This window comes from Rana temporaria, chromosome 8 (assembly GCF_905171775.1).
Source record: "Rana temporaria chromosome 8, aRanTem1.1, whole genome shotgun sequence".
NCBI lineage: Eukaryota > Metazoa > Chordata > Amphibia > Anura > Ranidae > Rana > Rana temporaria.
In genome coordinates this window covers 166,362,236-166,385,247 of record NC_053496.1, presented here as the reverse complement: position 1 = coordinate 166,385,247, position 23,012 = coordinate 166,362,236, and the positions used below count along the sequence as shown (strand labels likewise).

At 43.7% G+C, this 23,012-nt stretch overlaps 1 protein-coding gene across 1 annotated transcript in view; it reads right to left on the bottom strand.

Moving 5' to 3' along the window:
* Nucleotides 1–23,012, bottom strand: part of LOC120909846 (NACHT, LRR and PYD domains-containing protein 3-like) — a 46,552-nt gene that overhangs the window by 5,671 nt on the left and 17,869 nt on the right. Inside the window, exons 5-9 of the mRNA XM_040321577.1 lie at nt 15,406–15,513; nt 12,028–12,198; nt 7,151–7,318; nt 3,031–3,198; nt 466–636 (exon numbers count right to left, since the gene is read on the bottom strand). Coding sequence (XP_040177511.1) covers nt 466–636; nt 3,031–3,198; nt 7,151–7,318; nt 12,028–12,198; nt 15,406–15,513 — 786 coding nt within the window. The remainder of the gene's footprint in view (nt 1–465; nt 637–3,030; nt 3,199–7,150; nt 7,319–12,027; nt 12,199–15,405; nt 15,514–23,012) is intronic.

Below are 23,012 nucleotides of genomic sequence, written 5' to 3'. Positions count from 1 at the left end.
ATAGTCATCATTAATAAAGGTTGTAGAATACTTACCAAGGTAGGTGACGGAAACCGGAACCCGCGGTCAGCCAGTGAACCACGCCACCAGGAGCAAACCCTCCTTGGGGTTCAGACGGGAGAGAAAAGATGTCAGATGGACCAAAATGAGGAGCAAAAGAGGGCCACTCCCAGGCCTACAAGAGGTGTCATGCAGTTGGCTCTACCAAGTGGCATGGGCCCTGGAACTATGCCGGAACCATAAGATAGGAGGTCAGTCAGCCACAGCTCAAGGAACCCTTGGCAACCTCTGGAAGAACCCTAGTGTTCCATGGAACCATGGTTGAGAATGGCTGCTATAGACTTTATTTGAAACCTTCAGACAGAATTTGGTTTATGCACAGGTTTTTTATGCTTTCTGGAAAAATCCCGAGCCTGAAAGTCCTATTCCTGCAGCTGGTTATGGAGTTTGTAGCAGATTCCTTACCATAGTTCATGCAGGGTGCAGCTTGGAGATCTCAGTTCTTCACATAGCAGTTTTATTCCAGAGTCCATCAAGTTATTGAATGACAGGTCCAGCTTGATCAGAGAGCGGTTGGCAGCAATAGCGGAGCGAATCTCATAACAACAGGAGTAGGTCAGATTACATTTTCTCAATCTGAAGATGGTAAAATTTATAGTATATTTAATATTCAATATTCACATTTATATGCTCTTACAGGCTGCACCAAAAATGATCATTCAGTAGGTGAAGCTCTGGACTTCTTTTCACATTTTAGACTGTCCTCTACCCCTCTGTTGTATGATGTCTATTGTCTCACCTTCCTACCATAAACCCGGTTCTGAGTCCTCAAAGCATTGAGGCAAGAATCTCTGATTGGCAAACCCCTGCCACCTATGCGGATGCATCCATGTATATATTCATATATATATATATATATATATATGTCTTTGATGTTATCTACTTTTTGCTTCTTTTTGTACTTATTTGTTGCCAACTTATTTTTGTATTTACTCATTAGATTGGAGTCCATGCATGTCCTGAGGAAGCCGCAAGGCGAAAAATGTAGAATAATTGCGTGGAAACTGTATGAAGCAAGTGTCTTTTTTAATTGTATTCTTTCTTTGCAATAAAAATATATATTTTATATACAATTATTGTGGTATATCCATTTGTAGTAATAGGCACCCTTAAAAGTCCCAAATATTGTCTATTGTCTACAAAGCACAATAGTTTAGGCTGAAATTTACAGTGATTAAAGGAGAAGTACAGCCAAAGGTATTTTGGATATACGTCTCCTACAGATCATAGGAGTTCAGTTCATCCTGCACTTCTGTGACACGTTTTCAGTCAACAGCGGTATAAAGCCTGCTGACAGCTGATGTCACAGAACCGGTCCAGGCTTGGGAAAGATCCTAACTTTACAGTCGGGATCCATCCAGATGCCTGGACAAGCAGCTGGCACAGCCTCTCAGCTTGCCCCTGAGATCCTGAGCCAGTCCCTCCTGCCCCTCCACAGCCTAGCACTCCAGTGAGCATTGGAGGGCCAAAGCAGAAATCTGGTAATTGACCGTCACCACTCTTTGCTCAGAGCGGAGGGGGAGAACTGAGCGATCAGCTCTCAGGGTAGGGCTGGTGGGGGGGAGCTGCAGCTAGGACCGGTTCTGTAGCCATCTTGGTAAGTTTGATATTTTTTGGGGTATTCCTGAACTTCTCATTTAGGTCAAAGCAGCGACTCCTTTCCCTTCTTTCCTGACAGCAATGCACCAGGTTTCAATTAGTGACAACATAGCTCAAAGGAATAAGACTGCACATACTTTTAATTGGATAGAGACTGACTAAAAGCAAGCAGTATCTGCAACTTTCTTTAGATAACCCATAATGCTTTGTGAAACCAGTGTCAAGGTGAACAGTAACACACAGTGGTGTGATGGTCAGCACTTCTGCCTGACCACATCAGCACTGGGGTCATCAGTTTGAATCCCAACCATGACACTACCTGCCTTGAGTTTGTATGTTCTTCTTATGCTTGTGTACATTTTTTCTAAGCACCCTTGGTTTTCTCCAACACGCCACGAAAATGTTGGTAGCTTAATTGGCTCCTGCCTAAATTGGTCCTAGTATGTGTATGTATAAATGTAATTTAGGGCCCTAAGACAGTAAGCTCCTTGAGGGCAGGGATTGTTTTGAATGTACAATATACTGTACAGTGGAACCTCGGTTTAAGAGTAACTTGGTTTGAGAGAGTTTTGATTTGTGAGCAACTTTTTTTTTATTCTGACTCGGTTTGCGAGTGTTGACTCGCAAGACGAGCAGAATTCAAGCTAAATAGGCCTGCAGTACATCATTTGGCCTGAAGTACGGGGGCGCAGGAAACAAGCCGAAGTGTCCTCTGGCATTTTCGGCCGTTTTTCCTCGCTCTCTGGCGCTCCCCCCCTCCCTCACATCTGGCCGCATTCGGTATTGCATCCCATTGAAGTCAATGTGGAACATATTATTTTCATTTCCATTGACTTCAATGGGAAAACTCGCTTTGATATGCGAGTACTTTGGATTACGAGCATACTCCTGGAACGGATTATGCCCATAATCCGAGGTTCAACTGTATATGTAAAGTGCATTGTAAAATTGTCGGAGCTATATAAATAGCAATAAAAAAATATTAACCAAGGGGTGTCTTCTACAGTCACATGGAACCCAGCCAGCCATATACATAGTTTAAAACTGGGCTGATCCAGCCGAATTTAGATCCATCTATCGATCAACTTGTGTACAATCATTGGCTTGTCTGGTTTTTCACGATCAGTGCTGCCAGCTAAAATTAATCATGTATTGCAAGCTATTGATATGCAATTGCCAGATCGTATGAACGCTATTTAATGTTTGTTGGTGAAGGCCCACTAACCTACCAGTATGTTTTTGTGCTATAGGAGAAACTCATGCAAACACAAGGATAGTAAATAGAAAGTCGGTGGAGATAGGACCTATGTGGAGAATGAAAATTAGGACTTCAGCTTTAGAACTTTGCCACTATATTAGCGTAAACATCACCTGAGCTCCTGCAGGGTACAGTCTGGATTTTTGAGTCCTTCACAGAGACGCCTTATCCCAATATCCTGTAGATTATTACTTGTTAAGTCCAGGCTGATCAGAGATCGGTTTGTAATTATGGAGCACAGGTCACCGCAAGAGAATGAGGTCAGATCACATTTATTCAGTCTGCAGACAAAGGCCAACAATTGGAACGTCACTTTATTCTGACATACAAATAAAAAAAGGTATCCAACTACAGTAATGAGATTTTGAAAAAGGGTTTGCAAAAATGACCAAGATTTTTTTTAAATTACATATGGTTACATAGTTAGTTAGGTTGAAAAAAGACACAAGCCCATCTAGTTCAACCAAACAAACAAAAACGTACAATCCCATATAAACAATCCTATACCCACAGTTGTTCCAGAGGAAGGCAAAAAAAAACAGTAGGGGTGAGCCGAACACCCCCCAGTTTGGTTCGCACCAGAACACCTCGAACAGGCAAAAAGTTCCAGCAAGCATGCGAACCCTAATAAGTCTATGGGACACGAATATGAAAAATCTAAAGTCCACTTTTAAAGGCTTATAGGCAATTTATGCCTGGGTACTGCCCTAGGGGCAGAATTTTTTTTTTTTAAAACAATCGTTTTTCAGAAGCAGTGATTTTAATAATGCCTAAAGTGAAACAATAAAAATGAAATATTCCTTTAAATAGAAAATTAAAAAAAACTCTGCCTCCATGGAAGGCCTCCCTGCGACTTCTGTGTAGGCAAGGGCGGGGCCACCCACTGACGTAACGGGATGACCCGCCCATTCTGACGTCACATGATGTCATAAAAGGTGGGGTCATCCGGTTACGTCAGCGGGAGGCCCCTCCCTTGTCTATACAACAGCTGTCAAAGCAAAAAGAGTCGCCGGGAGTTTTTTTGTTTTTTAAATTTTTCGGGTCCATCGGGCAGCATGATTGACGATGGATTTACATTGCAGGACACTTTTTTTTTTTTCCTTTTTTAATAAAGGAATTGTCAAAAACGGTCTACTTTTTGAAACTTTTTTTGGTGAATGGGTAGGGGTACAATGTACCCGATACCCATTTACATAGGGGGGGCCAGGATCTGGTGGTCCCCTTGTTAAAGGGGACTTCCAGATTCTGATCAACATGGGGATGAGATGCTTTGGGGTGGGGGGGGGCATGCATGTTGAGGGCATGTGGTCTGGTATTGTTCAGGAGGGGGGGATGCTCCATATCCCCCCTATACTGACCTGCCAGGCTGCATGCTCGGATAAGGGTCTGGTATGGATTTTGGGGGAGACCCCAAGATAATTTTTTTTAATTTTGGCGTGGAGTTCACCTTAAAATCTATACCAGACCCGAAGAGCCTGGTATGGACTGGGGGGACCCCACAACATTTTTTTCATTGATGTTTCATCTATATTGCTGGGAGTCGGCTATACAATACAGCTAAGAGCAAATTTAAGTGACATTTTTTCCTTTCGAAATTTCATGATTGCTGTGGCATGTTCTACACATTGCACATATGTGCCACTTTACAGGCAGACTAAGGGGACCCCTCGGCATGATATTTAAAGGAATATAACATTTTTATTGTTTCACCTTAAGCATCATTAAAATCAGTGCTCCTGAAAAAACGATTGTTTTAACCACTTCAATGCAGGGCTTTAAAACCCACCTCCATAACGGGCCTATTCTGGCACTTCTCTCCTACATGTACAAATCATCATTCTTTTGCTAGAAAATTACTCAAAACCCCCAAACATTATATATGTTTTTTTAGCAGACACCCTAGGGAATAAAATGGCGGTCATTGCATTATCTTGCACGGTATTTGCGCAATAATTTTTCAAATGCGTTTTTTTTGTAAAAAAAATGGTTTCATGAATTAAAAAATAACAAAACAGTAAAGTTAGCCCAATTTTTTTGTAAAATATGAAAGGTGATGTTACGCAGAGTAAATAGATACCTAACATGTCATGCTTTAAAACTGAGCACACTCATGGAACGGAGCCAAACTTCATTACTTAAAAATCTCCATAGGCGACGCTTTAAAATTGTTACAGGTTACCAGTTTAGAGTTACAGAGGAGGTCTAGTGCTAGAATTGTTGCACACGCTCTAACGCACGCGGCGACACCTCACATGTGTGGTTTGAACGACGTTTACTTACGTGGGCGGGACTTAGGTGTACGTTCGCTTCTGAGCGCGAGCTACCGGGGACAGGGAAGTTTGGGAAATGCGATTTCTGTTTGTTCTTCCAAGTTAACTACAATCCTGCTATTTGACGACCACTAGTATTTATGATATCAAATGAACTATAGGTTTTAATATGTGTTTTTTGTATTAAATAAAATCATTTTGTAATTTTTTATACAAAGACATTCTTCTTTCTCATCATTACCGCCTAACTAGTTGCACCGTAATATATTCCTTTTTCCACTCGTCCACAATTTCAATATTATCTACTTGGGATTAGGTGCCTTGATGAATGGGTGATTCTATAAGTGTCTGGACTATAATAAAACTAGGACTTTTTCATGTTCGTGTCCCAGAGACTTTAATATGGTTTGCATGTTCGCTAGAACTTTTTGCCTGCTCGAAATGTTCGGTGCGAACCAAACTGGGGGCTGTTCGACCCATCCCTAAGAGTCACTAAGAAAATAAGCCAGGGTTGGAATCCAGGATACAATGGGCTAGATTCAGAGAGAGTTACGCCGGCGTATCAGTAGATACGCCGTCGTAACTCTGAATCTACGTCGTCGTAAATTTAAGCGTATTCTGGAAACCAGATACGCTCAAATTAGGCTAAGATACGAGCGGCGTAAGTCTCCTATGCCGTCGTATTTTAGGGTGCATATTTACGCTGGCCGCTAGATGGCGCTTCCGTCGATTTCAGCGTAGAATATGCAAATGAGCTGGATACGCCGATTCAGAAACGTACGGGCGCCCGGTGGATTTTTTTACGTCGTTTGCGTAAGGCTTTTTCCGGCGTAACGTTACTCCTGCTATATGAGGCATAGCCAATGTTAAGTATGGACGTCGTTCCCGCTTTGAATTTTGAAAATTTTACGTCGTTTGCGTAAGTCGTTCGTGAATAGGGCTTTGCGTAAATTACGTTCACGTCGAAAGCATTGACTATTTGCGACGTGATTAGGAGCATGCGCACTGGGATACGTTCACGGCCGGCGCATGCGCCGTTCGTGAGAAACGTCATTTACGTGGGGTCATGTTTTATTTACATAAAACACGCCCACCTCTTGACAATTTGAATTCGGCGCGCATATGCCGGCAGATTTATGCTACGCCGCCGCAACTTACGGAGCAAGTGCTTTGTGAATACTGCACTTGCCTCTCTAAATTGTGGCGGCGTAACGTAAATAACATACGCTACGCCCGCACAAATTTACGTCGCCGTACCTAAATCTAGCCCGATTAGTGTAGCAGACAGCCAGTAAGCAGGACAAATTAACTTAATACTGAGGCAAGGAAGCTGAGTTGAGTGAACTGGCCAGACAAAGATCACTTTTACACTAGTGGTTGTATTAGTGAGCCATCACAAGGAAAATTTAAATCCTCTATTGCCGCGTACACACGATCGGAAATTCTGACAAGAAAAAAAAAAAGATTTTTTCTGATGGAATGTTGGCTCAAACTTGTGTTGCATACACACGGTCACACAAATGTTGTCGGAAATTCCGACCGTCAAGAACGCGGTGACGTACAACATGTACGACGAGCCGAGATCAATGAAGTTCAATAGGCAGTTCGGCTCTTCTGCTTGATTCTGAGCATGCGTGTTTTTTTTGCGCGACGCAATTGCATACAGACAGGCGGATTTTCCGTTGGAAAAATAGAGAACTTGCTCTCAATCTTTTGTTGGTGGAAATTCCGACAGCAAAAGTCAGATGGAGCATACACACAGTCTGAACTTCCGGCCAAAAGCTCACATCAGACTTTTCTTGTCGGAATTTCCAATCGTGTGTATGTGGCATATCAGTGACAGTGTAATGCTTGGACCAACTAACTTTATTTTAGAATATAAATGTTATATCTCAGGTCACTGCAAGCATAGGAACCCCAGTTCATTGCGATTTTTCTGTATGTAACGTAACATAAATCTTACCTTAGATTTTGCACGCCGCAACGAATATGTCCAAGTGCTCGGCATAAACATCTTATTCCAGGGTCCTGCAGGTCATTACGTGACAGATCCAGGGTGATCAGAGATGGGTTTCTGATAACTGAGCAGAGGTAGCCACAGGAGGATGATGTGAGACCACATTTCTCCAACCTTCAGAAAATGTAAAGTATATGTGAACCTTAATGACTAACATTTACAGTGCATTCATAAAGCATTCAGACCCCCTTCACTTTTTCAATTTTGTTATGATGCAGCCTGATATTACAATTGTTTAAGTTAATTTTTTTTCTCATTAATCTGCACTCAGTATGCCATAATGATAAAGTGAATACAGAATTTTAGAAATGTTTGCAAAAGTATGAAAAAGTAAAAACTAAAATATCACATTGGCATAGGTATTCAAACCCTTTCCAAAAACCATTCAAATGTAGCTAAGGTGCCTCCCATCTCTCTCGTTGCTGATATGTTTCTACACCTTGATTGGAGCACTTGTGGTAAATTACATAAATTGATTGGACATGATATGAAAAGGCACACACCGCTCTATAAAAGGCCTCACAGCTGAGCTGACAATGCATACTGTATCAGAGAAAAAGCCATGAGGTCAAAAGGAACTGCCTACAGAGCTCAGATACTATTAGGGCTCTTTCACACGGGCGGCCTGTTCAGGTCCGCCTGCCAGTTTTTTAGGCGGACCTGAACGGGCGCTCCGTGCTCCTCTATGGAGCCGCGGATGTCAGCGGTGACATGCCCGCTGACATCCGACCCGCCAAAGTGTGACGGAGGAAAAACCTACTTTTCCATCCATCTGGCGGATCAGATCGGGTGAACACAGACAGACGGTCCGTGTTCATCCGATCCCCCCATAGGGGAGAGCGGAGAAAAGACAGAGCGGTCCCTGCACAGTGTGCGGGGACCGCCCTGTCATCCGCCGGCTCAGCGGGGATCAGCGGAGCGATCCCCGCTGGGCAAGCGGAGGTTCACGGGGCGGATCATTACTGATCCGCCCCATGTGAAAGGGGCCTTAGATTTTTGCAATGCACAGATTTGGGGAAGGCTACAAAAAAAATAAATGCTGCACTGAAGGTTCCCAAGAGCACAGTGGCCTCCATATTTCTCAAATTGAAGAAGTTTGGCACAGCCAGGAGACTTACAAGAGCTGGTTGCCTGGCCAAACCAAAAATCGAGAGAGAAGGGCCTTAGTAAGAGAGGTGACCAAGAACTTGATGGTCACTCTGACAGAGCTAAAAGAGATCCTGTGTGGAGATGGGTCAAAGTTCCAGAAGGACAACCATCACAGCAATCCTCCACTGATCTGGGCTTTATGGCAGAGTGACTAGATGGAAGCTTCTCCTGCAAAACATATGAAAGCCCGCTTGGAGTTTGCAAAAAAGCACCTGAAGGACTCCGACTGCGAGAAACAAGATTCTCTGGTTTGATGAAACCAAGATTGAATTGTTTGTCCTCATTTCTAAATGTTATATCTGGAGGAAATCGGGCACCGCTCATCACCTGCCCAATACCATCTCAACAGTGAAGCATGGTGGTGGCAGCATCATGCTGTGGGGGTGTTTTTCAGTAGCAAGGGCTGGGAGACTGATCAGGGTTGAGGGAAAGCTGAATGGAGCAATGTACAGAGATATTATCAATGAAAACCTGTTCCACAGCGCACATGACCTCAGACTGGGCCGGAGGTTTACCTGTTTACCTTCCAACATGACAACGATCCTAAACACACAGCGAAGACAACATAGGAGTGGCATAGGGACAACTCTGAGTGTCTAGAGTGGCCTAGCCAGAGCCCTGACTTGAACCCTATTAAACATCTCTGGAGAGACCTGAAATTGCCTGTCCACCGATGGTCACCATCCATCCAGCTTGAGAGGACTTGCAAAGAAGAATGGCAGAAAATCCCCCAATCCAGGTGTGTAAAGCTTGTCACCTCATACCCAAAAATACTCAAAGCTGTAATTGCTATCAAAGGTGCTTCAACTAAGTATCAGGCTGCAACATAACAAAATTTAAAAAAGTGAAAGGGCTCTGAATACTTTATGAAGGCACTGTACTTTTCTAAAGTACTGTGCATCATAATCGATTGCCATTTTTTATATAAAATACTTGTTTTAATTTTTTCCCTCCTTTATTCATTGCACACCAGTGATGGCCGCAATGGTCCTAAGTATTACTCCATGTTATATCATGACGATGCAGCACCCAGATAGGTGCTAGGTTAGGTAAATTTAGCTCTTGGCTCTCCGGGACTCAGTGTTGCTGCCTGTGATTACTTTGGTCTGCTCGGAGTTTCACAGGCTGCGAGTTTGACTGCTTCTCTCTGCCTTCTGGATGGTTCTGGAAGATAGTGGGCTGGAAAAGTCAAGTCCACAGTATGAATATGTATGTGGTCCCAGCCAATCCTTAGGAGAGGGCCCAGAAGGTAGCCGAGAGGAAGCATGAATAGTTTGAAGCAAAGGCATAGTTTGAAGTTTGTGGTCCCCAATGCAAAAGCTGACCTGGGCCCCCCTCCCACTACCACCTGCCATTTCCACCGTGCGCCAATTAACTCCCACCGTGCACCAATACTCCAAGTGCCTGATGCACTTTTCATGACGATCATTTTTCGTCATGAAAAAAAAACGACATTTTTCGGCATTTAGAAAAGAAAAAAAAAGTTTTTCCAACTTTATCATTAAAACGACGTTGCCCACACACCATCGTTTTAAAAAAATGCTCTAGCAAAGCGCGGTGACGTACAACGGCACTATACTGGGGAAGTTCCATGCGGATGACGCCACCCTTGGGGCTGCTTTAGCTGATTCCGTGTTAGTAAAAGACGATTCGCGAGACATCCATGATCCTGATTAGCAGGAATCCCATATTTCTCTCTCCCTCACTGACAGAACAATTCTCTGCCTTGTTTACATAGGCAGACCGCCGTTCTGGCATTCTCCTGAACGAACGCGGGTGGCCGGCCAATCACAATGTGAGCGTGGCTCCATCTGCACGTGTGCGCCCCAGAGCTGATCCAATCAATCACATACAGGTCTGTAATTTTGCACCAAAGGGCCGCTCTGCTGCAGTATATTACGTGGGGCTAAAGTGGTTAAAGTAGAACTTTAGTTAGAAAATTAGGTCCTGCCAGATGACTTCAGGCTGGCCCCTTTTGCAGGTATAACTATGTAAAACATTAAAAATAACAGTCTATACTATTTAAAATCCAGTAATACATTGTCTTACCCTGCTCTGCACATGCTTAGTTGCTCCCAATTTTAGGCATTTTTAGGTACTGCTGAGTTTATTGAGGCCGATCTGCTGACAACCTTAAAGCGGAATGAAACCCTCCTATCCTTTGCTGCCAATAAAGCTGCTTCTGTTTGATCTGCAACTGCCATGGTGCTGCACGTGTGATCAGTTATGACACCAGCCATTTGATGGTTTGATAGTTTGGTTGAGGCCACAAGCAAATGTGACAACTATAAATCCTCGCATTCCATGAATGTAACAGTTTTTTTTAAACTGAATAGGTTTAGTTCCGCTTTATGATTTACTGCTGTTCAGGGGCTCTGGGCTTCAGCAAAATGGCAGCCTTCAGCAAAAGAAACAGGAGCCATGCTGGAGGCAATTTACTTCATACACTCATTTTGATAGCATAATTATTAAGGTGGAATGTATGTTCCCTGCGAAAGAACATTCGTTTTATCAAGTTGTTATGGGTAAAGTTCTTCTTTAACCGGTTAACGCCCGCCGCATGTAAATATACGTCCACAGAATGGCACGTACAGGCATATGGGCGTACATGTACGTCCCAGCCTTTCCGTGGGTCGGGGGTCCGATTGGGACCCCCCCCCGGTACATGCGGCGGTCGGTAACCCGCGGGGAGCGATCCAGGACGAGGGCGCGGCTATTCGTTTCTAGCCGCCCCCTCGTGATCGGTCCCCGGAGCTGAAGAACGGGGAGAGGCGTATGTAAACACGGCTTCCCCGTGCTTCACTGTGGCGGCTGCATCGATCGAGTGATCCTTTTTATAGGGAGACTCGATCGATGACGTCAGACCTACAGCCACACCCCCCTACAGTTGTAAGCACACACTAGGTGAAACAAAACTCCTACAGCGCCCCCTGTGGTTAACTCCCAAACTGCAACTGTCATTTTCACAATAAACAATGCAATTTAAATGAATTTTTTGCTGTGAAAATGACAATGGTCCCAAAAATGTGTCAAAATTGTCCGAAGTGTCCGCCATAATGTCGCAGTCACGAAAAAAATCGCCGATCGCCGCCAATAGTAGTAAAAAAAATAAAAATAATAAAAATGCAATAAAACTATCCCCTATTTTGTAAACGCTATAAATTTTGCGCAAACCAACCGATAAACGCTTATTGCAATTTTTTTTACCAAAAATAGGTAGAAGAATACGTATCGGCCTAAACTGAGGGAAAAAAAAAATTTATATATGTTTTTGGGGGATATTTATTACAGCACATACTAAAAAATATTGCATTTTTTTCAAAATTGTCACTCTATTTTTGTTTATAGCGCAAAAAATAAAAACCGCAGAGGTGATCAAATACCAGCAAAAGAAAACTCTATTTGTGGGGAAAAAAGGACGCCAATTTTGTTTGGGAGCCACGTCGCACGACCGCGCAATTGTCTGTTAAAGCGACGCAGTGCCGAATTGTAAAAACCCCTTGGGTCATTTAGCAGCATATTGGTCCGGGGCTTAAGTGGTTAACTGTCCATATGTTTGTACTTGGTCAGTGGTTTAGAAACTACTGACCCCAGAGACGGCAACGCAACTAGCATGATCACAAAAAGGACAGCAATTACAGCACAGGTTGTTTCAGTAACAGAATAATTCTCACTTCAGCTCTTGTATGGTGCAGCTCCGACGTCTCAGCGCCACATTCAGAATATTTATTCCAGAGTCATGTAGGTTATTCCCTGACAGGTCAATTCTGATCACCGATCGATTTGTGGAGATCACAGAGAGGAGGTCTTCACAGCATGATGAGGTCAGGCCACAGTTCCTCATCCTAAAGAGAAGAAGTAATCAGTGAGCAGATGAACCCAAAGAACAGTGGTATGCAGCAATACAATTACTCTTATTAATTAGGTAACTTTTTACACTATATTACCACAAGTATTGGGACACCCACCTTTACACGCACATGAACTTGAATGACATCCCAGTGTTAGTCCGTAGGGTTTAATATTGAGTTGGTCCACCCTATGCAGCTATAACAGCTTCAACTCTCCTGGGGAAACTGTCCACAAGGTTTAGGAGTGTGTCTATGGGAATGTTTGACCGTTCTTCCAGAAGCACATTTGTGGGGTCAGGCACTAAATATTGGAGGAGAAGGCCTGTCTCGCAGTCTCCTCTCTAATTCATCCCAAAGGTGTTCTTTTGAGTTGAGGTAAGGACTTTGTGCAGACCAGTCAAGTTCCTCCACCCCAAACTCGCTCATCCATGTCTTTATGGACCTTGCTTTGTGCACTGGTGCGCAGTCATGTTGGAACAGGAAGGGGCCCTCCCAAAACTTGTCCAAAATGTCTTGGTATGCTGATGCCTTAAGAGTGGCCTCTGGAACTAAGAGGCCAAGCCCAACCCAACACCATAATCCCCCCTCCACCAAATGATTTGGACCAGTGCACAAAGACATGGATGAGTGAGTTTGGAGTGGAGGAACTTATGACGGCCTCCTGTGATCACGCTGGGCGCCGATGGCGCGCTCTGTGATCGCAGTGTCCGGAAGACACTGCTGATCACAGGTTGAGGTAAAGAGCCAATCAGTGTCTCTTTACTACATGGTTAGCTGTGTCCAATCACAACTGATCACAGATGTAACTAAAAGCTGGTTATCGGCACTCCTTTCCAGGGCCATCTTAATAGCATCATGGGCCCCTGGGCAAAGTAATGCTCTGGGGCCCCTACAATTAAGACAGTGCAGGTAAACATAAATCAAGTAGGTAGAAGGTAGGGGATATCTGGGGTGTAGAGGGGTCAGAGTGCTGGGGGGATATCTGGGGTGTAGAGGGGTCAGAGTGCTGGGGGGATATCTGGGGTGTAGAGGGGTCAGAGTGCTGGGGGGATATCTGGGGTATAGAGGGATCAGAGTTGAGGGGGGGTATCTGGGGTGTAGAGGGGTCAGAGTGATGGGGGGGTATCTGGGGTGTAGAGGGGTCAGAGTGATGGGGGGATATCTGGGGTGTAGAGGGGTCAGAGTGCTGGGGAGATATCTGGGGTGTAGAGGGGTCAGAGTGCTGGGGGGATATCTGGGGTGTAGAGGGGTCAGAGAGCTGGGGGGATATCTGGGGTGTAGAGGGGTCAGAGTGCTGGGGGGATATCTGGGATGTAGAGGGGCAGCCCCGGCTCAAGGACCAGCTGCTTTGGGGAAAGGGCAGGGGCCCCCCATGCAGCTGGGGCCCCTGGGCAGTGCCCAGGTGTGCCCTCTTATTAAGACAGCCCTGCTCCTTTCCTCATTCTAACAACACGAGGCAAACAGAAGAGAGCCGATAACTGGCTTCTCTAAAATGGACATGTACACTGATAATCAGGGCACTGATTATCAGTGTCCTGATTATCAGTGCAGTTCAAACAGTGCCCACCAGTGCTGCAAATAGGTGCCCACCAGTGCTGCCAAGCAGTTCCCATTAGTGCCTCCTCATCAGTGCCACCTATCAGTGCCTTTTAGTGCAGCCTATCAGTGCCCATCAGCGCACATATGTGAAGGAGAAAAATTACCTATTTTCAAAATGTTCTAATAAACCAATAAAAAATGATTTGTTTTATTGATTTAGCAAAAAAATAAAAAACCCAATGGCGATTACATACCACCAAAGAAAAGCTCTATTTGTGTGAAATAAATGATAAAAATTCAGTGTAGCATGACTGTGCAACTGTCATTCAAAGTACAACAGCGCTGAAAGCTGAAAATTGGCCTGGTCGGGAAGGGGGTAAAAGTGCCTAGTAGGCAAGTGGTAAATGGCTCTAACATTGCTCTGGCAGAGTGGAATGAGACACTGGAGAGTGCAGCGCACCTGTACCAGGTCCTGGCCCAGCCGGATGGCGAAGCTGGCGGCGAAGCTGGCGATTCCCACCCCGTGGTGATGGCGCTTCAAGAACACGAGCAGACCACCCTAGAGCAGATCGTGTCACACTTGGAGAGCCCGTTTGGGGAGAAAGCTACCGCTCCGGCGAAGATTCTTTTTAAGGAAGCAGCAGGCCCACTATGCAGTGGCCATGCAGAACCTCTGGAGATGCCTAGAAAAGAGGGATTCAGATCGCATACTGAGGGACCAATTCATAACTGGTCTGAAGGTAGGGCGGTCCAGAGAGCCCTGCAGAAGAAAGTTAAAGTGCAACCCACCATTTCCTTTCACAATTTGCTAGTGGATGCGGTTGCATGGGAACAAGAAGAGGCAGACGCAACAGTAGCAATCACCAAGAAGTTTAAGTCTGTGTACCTCAATCAGGATGCCCTGGGCACATCATTCCTGTCAGCCATTCAGACAGCATTGATGAAGCTAGCTCAGGATCTTGCTGCCTTGAAGCAAGATGTAGCCCAGGGATGGACTGGCCATCGGGACTACCGGGTAAGTCCCGGTGGGCCGATGGCTCAGTGGGCCGGTCGGAGGTCCGCAGCGATCTACCCGTCAATCGCCGGACTGTGATTGTCTATTGTTGTGACTTAGATGAAGATCAGATCACATTTTATGACCAATTTGTGCAGAAATCCATATTATTCCAAAAGAGTTCACATATTTTTTCTTGCAACTGTATGTGCCCTGATGTGCTATGTGCCCTGATGTGCTTTGTGCCCTGATGTGCCCCGTACCCTCATGTGCTCCGTGCCCTGTGCCCCACACTTAACTTGTATGCTACCATGCATGCGTCAAACTCTTATCGAGCGTGCACAGGTTTACCTGGGACAGGTAAGCATACAGACGACCGATTTTCTCGGCAGGAAACACTCCGCCGGGAATCCCAACGGGAAAATTAGGGTTCTCTATTTTCCCATCGCGATTGTCGGCTGTTTTTCTGACGGGAAAACTGCTAGGGAGTATACACATGGCCGGGTTTCCCAGCCAACTGCTCTCCTGGCAGTTTTCCTGCTGGGAAAACCGGTCGTGTGTACGAGGCTTTAGTGTTACTAAACAGAGTTGCCCTGACTCAAGAATTCTAAGTACATAAGAATCTACATCCACATCCACTTTTATCCCATGTTCTCCATTATACTTACACAAGTGTTTTTATTCCACAATGGGATGTGAAAAGATTGGAGATGCTGGATTTGTCTCTCCTTTTTTGTTCATTATCCTCTTGGTCAGGAAAGCTGCAATGTTCAAACCTGAAAAAAATAGATCAGTAAAAAATTTTGGGAAAAAAACATAACAAGCATCACATCATAAGAAACAGTACAGCTCATGGCTGTCTATTATTGAGACGGTCATAGCAGTTTCAATATCATAGTCAGGGCCGGATTTGCTCTCCCTGCCGCCTCAAGGCCAGGTTTCCGCAATGCACCCCCTCCCCGCCAACCGAACCCCCCCCCCCCCCAAATCAACAGGGAATGGTAAGCGGATGGTAGAGGCGGCACGGTTAGTTAAAAAAAAAAAATTTTTATCACTTTTTTTTTTTTTTTTTTTATTTGTAGCTTGTCGCTTACTTTTTTTTATTTTTGAATAATTTTCTTATTATTTTTCTTATTATTTACTTTTTAATTACTTTTTTATTTTATTATTTTAATTATTATTTCTTATTATTTATTCATTTTTTTAGCAATTTTTTTGGACTTAACTTTTTTGCTATCACACAGGAGAAAACAATTCCCTGTATGATAGCAATTGGAGGTGACATGTTCTCTTTATTGACCCTGTCACCTCCAAAACCGGAGTCCTAGCATTGTGCTAGAACTCCTGTCCCAGCTGACATGGGAAGTGTTATACCTGAAGGGTTCCACATGTACTGGCTCTCCCCTCTCACTGTGTACATCGGCGGCAGGGACAGGAGACAGACTCGGTGGCCGGGGGGAGGACGGAGTCCCGAAGACAGAGCCAGCAGAGAGAGGTATGTGGGGTGGGGGGGAGAACGTATGGGAGCACACATTTTACATGTGATTGCGGCGACATCGCCGCAATCACTTGTTAACGAGCGAGCGGATTCCCCCATAACTTACCGCCCTTAACTGTATGTTCCGGGCGTCGGGGGAATCTATGCCACTGCCGCCCCTTGGCTCCCTGCCGCCCCAAGGCCTGGCCTCAGAGGCCTTGTGGGAAATCCGGGCCTGATCATAGTCTCCAACGTTCCAAGAGGCCAATGATAGCAAATATTTTCAGAAGTCTTGGCGCTGGCTTAAAGCGGTAGTAAACGGCTGTAATAAAAAACTTTCCCCTGCAAAATAATATGCATATAATAATATGCTTCTCATATTAGCACATTATGAAATACTTACCTTCAAACTAAGCCATCCAGGGGTACGCTGTCACCACTGAAAAGGCTTCCATCTTGCCCTGGTCTTCCCTCCGGGTTTGTGGACTCTGGCTGTGTAAGAGACCAGAGCCGTAATGACGTCACTCCCATGCATGCGTGCGGGAGCCCTAGGTTACGGCGCGGTGCTATAAGGGTCCGGAACAGTGTGATGTCACCGGCTACATCCAGGGTGAACATCTCATTTTACCTACAGTTAAGCCTTATTGTTGGCTTACCTGTAGATAAAAACTACAAAGCTGATTTTACTACCTCTTTAAAAGTAGACAATAACATCAGCTAGAGATGAGTAGAGTGATCTTTCTAAAAACTGATTTTACAGCAAAGAAATCACAGGCTATGCTTTATTTTAATGCATTTTTACCAACAATTCACTAAAATGGCCTTATTTCAGAGAGTTGGGTGAAGTGAAAACTCCCAATTTATCCCAACACACAAGACTAAAATCTCACTTTTTAGTGAATACGGTAGGTTTCTTCCATTCTTGTCTCCCAATGGCCCTGGAAAATTTCCCTAATGGCTGAAACATTTCTCAGTTGGTTTTTATGATGGCCATTGGTGTCACACTCAACCTTCTGGACTTTAATTATATTTCTTTTGAGAATTCACTAGAGCAGGCATCATTAAATAGTGAGAGTTTTATCTGAACCACCAGCCAACCAGTCCCAAGCAAAGGTTATACCCTTCCTCTGCAGTAAATGGTTGTTAGGACTGGCAGCATTGTAATAAGCAATGATATCACGTGCATGCTATATCACGTGCAACCTCTGCATCAAAGGAGAATTAAAGAGGAATTTCCTACATCCAGACCTGCAGCTTGCTCTGCTTCCCAGATCCTGCTCTGCCTGCCTGTCACTAAATAGGTACAAGGGTACTCTGATGGGGACACCTGATGTAAGGGGGCCACTTTTATGGGGGCACCTGACTTGATGGGATACCTTGTATATGAATAGTGGGGGAACTAATGCGCAAACCACACTAACTAGAGCAAATAGGTCCTAATACAACTAAAATAAGAAACAAATATAACATTTAAATTTAAAAGTTAAAATAAGCAGCAGCCACTACAATAATATGCTCACACACTGGTAAAATGTATACCAAAAAAAGGGGGGGGAGGGGTAATGGCGCTTGCTAATAACACAGATGAGAAATACTTAATAAATAATACAAAATATACTAAGATATTGCTCCAAGTATAATCCAAACACTAAATCTGATGAGCCATCCGAGCAAGACTGAATGTTTCACTTCTAGTCAATAACACCCACCATCAATCAAATAGGATGATGAGGGGGGTACCAATTGTAAGGTTCTGAAAGAGTACCCCTTTATGTTTTAACTAGAATAAATTTGAAATCATTAATTTGTATGCCTACATAGAGAAGAGAGCAGAAGAATGTGTAGTGAGTGGCATTTAATTTAGTTTGATAAGATTGTAGCCTGCAATTAGCACAAATAAACATAACAAGAATGTATTTGTTGTCAGGAAATACCAGATTACCTGAAGCTAGTGTATCATTACTGAAGACAATAGAATTACCTGCAGGCAAAATAGTATACGTGTTGCTTGAAACCTAACATACTATTGTATTGTGTAAATATCGTGTCCTGCTGTAATTGGTTGAATCGAAGGGGGGTTTCCTAATGATGAATGCATAAATATGCTGTGTGACAAATAAACCAGTGTTAGTTGAAATTCACCATAATCAAGAGTGGCTTTTAATTATCCGATGCGCATCAAAGGTTCTTCCACACACCCAAGAGTCCAACCCGGGTACTGAGGAACACCACCAACCTTACACCAATAAGTGATGATTAATGTAAAACGTGAACCAATGGTACGACCGATACCACCAACTCAATGTGCAAAATAGCAATAAATTAAATACAGTTGTTAAAATATAATAATGTGAAAACAACTAATATATGTATAACATCAAAAATGATCCATTGGTGATGAAGAGTAAAATAAATAATAAATTGCAGGTACCGAAACATGCATAAAAAGTAAAAATATAATATGTAAAAATAAAAATAAATAGTGAGTCTCTGTGAACAATCACCCTCATAAAATAATGTGCAACAAAATATATATGAAATAGTGTGCCAAAAAGTAATTAATAAAGTGTCCAAAAAAATATAACAGCAAAGTGCTTAAAAAAAAATTTTTTTTTCCAAGGTGCATATGTGCTCCAATACGAATGCTTGAATCCACACTGGGTCCAACGGTGTATAAGTGCAAAGAAAAGTGATCCGTTTCCCCAAGCCTCTCACCTTAAAAAGGCTTTAAGTAAGCCTATAAAGATCTCCAATATTGCTGGAGTGACGTGGGCTATTAGGCTGGCCGGGAGTCATCCATCACAAACGGAATCTGCTTTTTTATTAAGCCAGCAATATTGGAGATCTGTATAGGCTTACTTATAGCCTTTTTAAGGTGAGAGGCTTGGGGAAACGGATCACTTTTCTTTGCACTTATACACCGTAGGACCCAGTGTGGATTCAAGCATTCGTATTGGAGCACATATGCATTTGGTGCAGTTGGTGACATCTCCCCACTGTCACCAACTGAGCTGCAAGATAATCTTGATATAGGTCTGGAAATGCTAACCACTGGGTTCCACTGGGCGCATAAGTGTTTTTAATTTTATTCTAGCCATTTTATTTTGCCATATAAATGAGGATAAAATACCATGCAGCTGTATAAAAAAAAAAAAACTTTTGGTAACCATTGTGGTGAATTTCTAAACAAATATAGCAACCTGGGAAGGATCTTAATTTTTATTAAATTTATACGTCCCAAAAGAGACAGAGAAAGCGTCTCCCATATCTTTCGTTATTTTCTTATATTCCTGCAGCACTGGGTCTAAATTCAATTTTTTTAATTCCTCAGCCTGGCGTGATATTATTATGCCCAAATATTTAAATTCTGTTACCCATCTCAGGTTTGGGGTCGTTGTATCCTGCGCTTCTTAATCAATAGCAAATAACAGTGATTTATCCCAGTTCACTTTAAGTCCTGTAAAACCTGAGAAGACATTCAGTAGCTCCAGAGCTCTCTTCAATGATTGACCTGCATCCTTTAGAAATAGCAGCATATCATCGGCATTTTTTTCCTATTAAATGTGTCTCCTGAAGTATGATCAATTGGGGACTATATTTTTTTATATATAGAAACATCAGAGCTCTTTTAACCAGTTAGCAACCGCCCTATAGACGAAATACGTCTACAAGGCGGTTGCTTAACTCTGGGAGGGCGTCAATGTACGTCCTCCCAGAATCGCGCTCCCGCGCGCCCTGTGGGGCACGCACACGGGAGTCTCCGTGACCGCCGGGTCCTCCGGACCCGGCTGATCACGGATCACGGTAAATCGGCGCTGATAGCGGCGGTTTACCACGTGATCGCTCCGTCCAATGACGGAGCGATCACTAGTAAACAAACCGGCGTCATGTGATGACGCCGGTTCCTCCCTCTCCTCTCTGTACCGAACGGTACAGTGTGAGAGAGGAGAGGGGAGAGAGCGGAAGCAGCAGCAGCTGCTGCTGCTGCTGCGGGCTGGATCTGTGACACATGTAGTCACAGATCCAGCTGTCGATCCCTCCCTGTGCAATACTCTGCAGTACCAGCCATACTCTGCAATGCCCCCACACTCTGCAATGCCCCCACACTCTGCAATGCCCCCACACTGTGCAATACCCCAAAATACTCTGCAATGCCCCCACACTCTGCAATGCCCCCACACTGTGCAATACCCCAAAATACTCTGCAATGCCCCCACACTCTGCAATGCCCCCACACTGTGCAATACCCCAAAATACTCTGCAATGCCCCCACACTCTGCAATGCCCCCACACTGTGCAATACCCCAAAATACTCTGCAATGCCCCGCAATACTCCGCAATGCCCCGCAATACTCCGCAATGCCCCGCAATACTCCGCAATGCCCCGCAATACCCCACAATACCCCACAATACCCCGCAATACCCCACAATACTCCGCAATACCCCACAATACTCCGCAATACCCCACAATACTCCGCAATACCCCACAATACTCCGCAATACCCCACAATACCCTGCAACGTCGTCTATGGGGATTTTTAAGTAGCGAAGTTTGGCGCCATTCCACGAGCGCGTGCAATTTTGAAGGGTGACATGTTGGGTATCTATTTACTCGGCGTAACTTCATCTTTCACATTTATGCAAAAGAATGAAGAAAAAATACTAAATTTGCCAAATTTTATAACAGAAACAAAGAAATTTTTTTTTTTTTTACAGAATTTTCAGTCTTTTTTCTTTTATAGCGCAAAAAATAAAAAACCCAACGGTGATTAAATACCACCAAAAGAAAGCTCTATTTGTGTGAAAAAAAGGACGAAAATTTCATTTGGGTACAGTGTTGTATGACTGAGTAATTGTCATTCAAATTGTGAGAGCACCGAAAGCTGAAAATTGGTCTGGTTATTAAGGGGGTTTACGTGCCTAGTGGTCAAGTGGTTAAAAACTTAGAGTTTAATCCTCTGACATTCCATGATATCATTGAATAGCTATTATTATCCTTACCTAACATTATATTTAACCACTTTAGCCCCGGGCCTGTTTTTCAGAGTCGGTGTTTACGAGACAAAACCATTTTTTTTTGCTAGAAAATTACTTAAAACCCCCAAACATTATATATTTTTTTTTTCTAACACCCTAGAGAATAAAATGGAAGTCATTGCAATACTTTTTGTCACACCGTATTTGCGCAGCGGTCTTACAAGCGCACTTTTTTTGGAAAAAAATCACTTTTTTAAATGAAAAAATAAGACAACAATAAATTTGGCCCAATTTTTTTATATATTGTGAAAGATAATGTTACGCCGAGTAAAATGATACCCAACATGTCACGCTTAAAAATTTCGCCCGCTCGTGGCATGGCGTCAAACTTTTACCCTTAAAAATCTTGATAGGCGACGTTTAAAAAATTCTACAGGTTGCATTTTTTGAGTTACAGAGTAGGCCTAGGGCTAAAATTAATGCTCTCGCTCTAACGATCGCGGCGATACCTCACTTGTGTGGTTTGAATACCGTTTCCATATGTCGGCGCTACTCGCGTATACGTTCGCTTCTACGCGCGAGCTCGTCGGGACGGGGCGCTTTAAAAAAATATTTTTTTGCTTTTCGCATTTATTTTTATTTATTTTACAATTTTTAACACTGAAAAAAAAAAAAAAAAAATTATCACTTTTATTCCTATTACAAGGAATGTAAACATCCCTTGTAATAGAAAAAAGCATGACAGGTCCTCTTAAATATGAGATCTGGGGTCAAAAAGACCTCAGATCTCATATTTAGGCTTAAATGCAAAAAAAAATAAAAAAATTTGGAAATGTCATTTTTTCAAATGACAAAAAAAAAAATGTTTCTTTAAGACGCTGGGCGGGACTGACGTTTTGACGTCACTTCCGCCCAGCGGAGCTATGGGGACGGGCGAAGGAGATTTTTCCTTCAGTCTCGTCCCCGCTCAGCTGCCGGATGGTCGCGATCTCCTCCGCCGCTACCGACGGCTCCGGTAAGCGGCGGAGGGCGCGGAACAGCGGCGGGAGGGGGGGGGCCCTCTCCCGCCACCGATAACGGCGATCTCGCGGCGGATTCGCCGCGGAGACCGCCATTATCGTTAACACGGCCGCCCACAGAAGAGATGAATATCTCGATTGTGGCAGCAGCTGCTACCGTTACCGAGATATTCATCTCTAAAGTGATGACGTATAACGGCGGTGGGCGGTCGGCAAGTAGTTAAAGTCCATGTAACTACCTCCTATCCCTTCTGGTTTGGGGGGAAGACTTCTTATGGTAGAACTACACCTTTGAATCTTTTTTTTTTTTCTGAATCTTTACATACCTCATTCTTACTACAGCCCCCCCTCCCTCCTCCTTTAATCTAAAACTCCATCCATACCCGGATGAAGGTGGAGAGGCACTTTGGCTAACCCCTTTTTCACTGACCATGGTATCCATTCCATAGTCAGTACCCATCATATCTCCAACTCTTCCATTCCATTGTGTATCGGCGGGCTCTCTGCTATATAGCTTATATACATCCTATCTTAATCGTTTTACTCTCTTTCCTACAATCTCTGGCTTCCCCAGTTTACCAAGGACAAATAAATTCCTTATAACCCTTTTCCCTCTCCCCTCCCTCCCCCTACCATTTATCATTCCGATATTTTATTTAGGGTCTGTATAATTTGATGTGGGCTGAAGACTGGCATACTTGTTTTGAATGATTCTTGCATTTTAACTTTCTTCTAATGTTTTATATGGAATAAAGTTGTAACATTGTTATAAATATTTTGTGTATACATTCCTGGGGTGTTA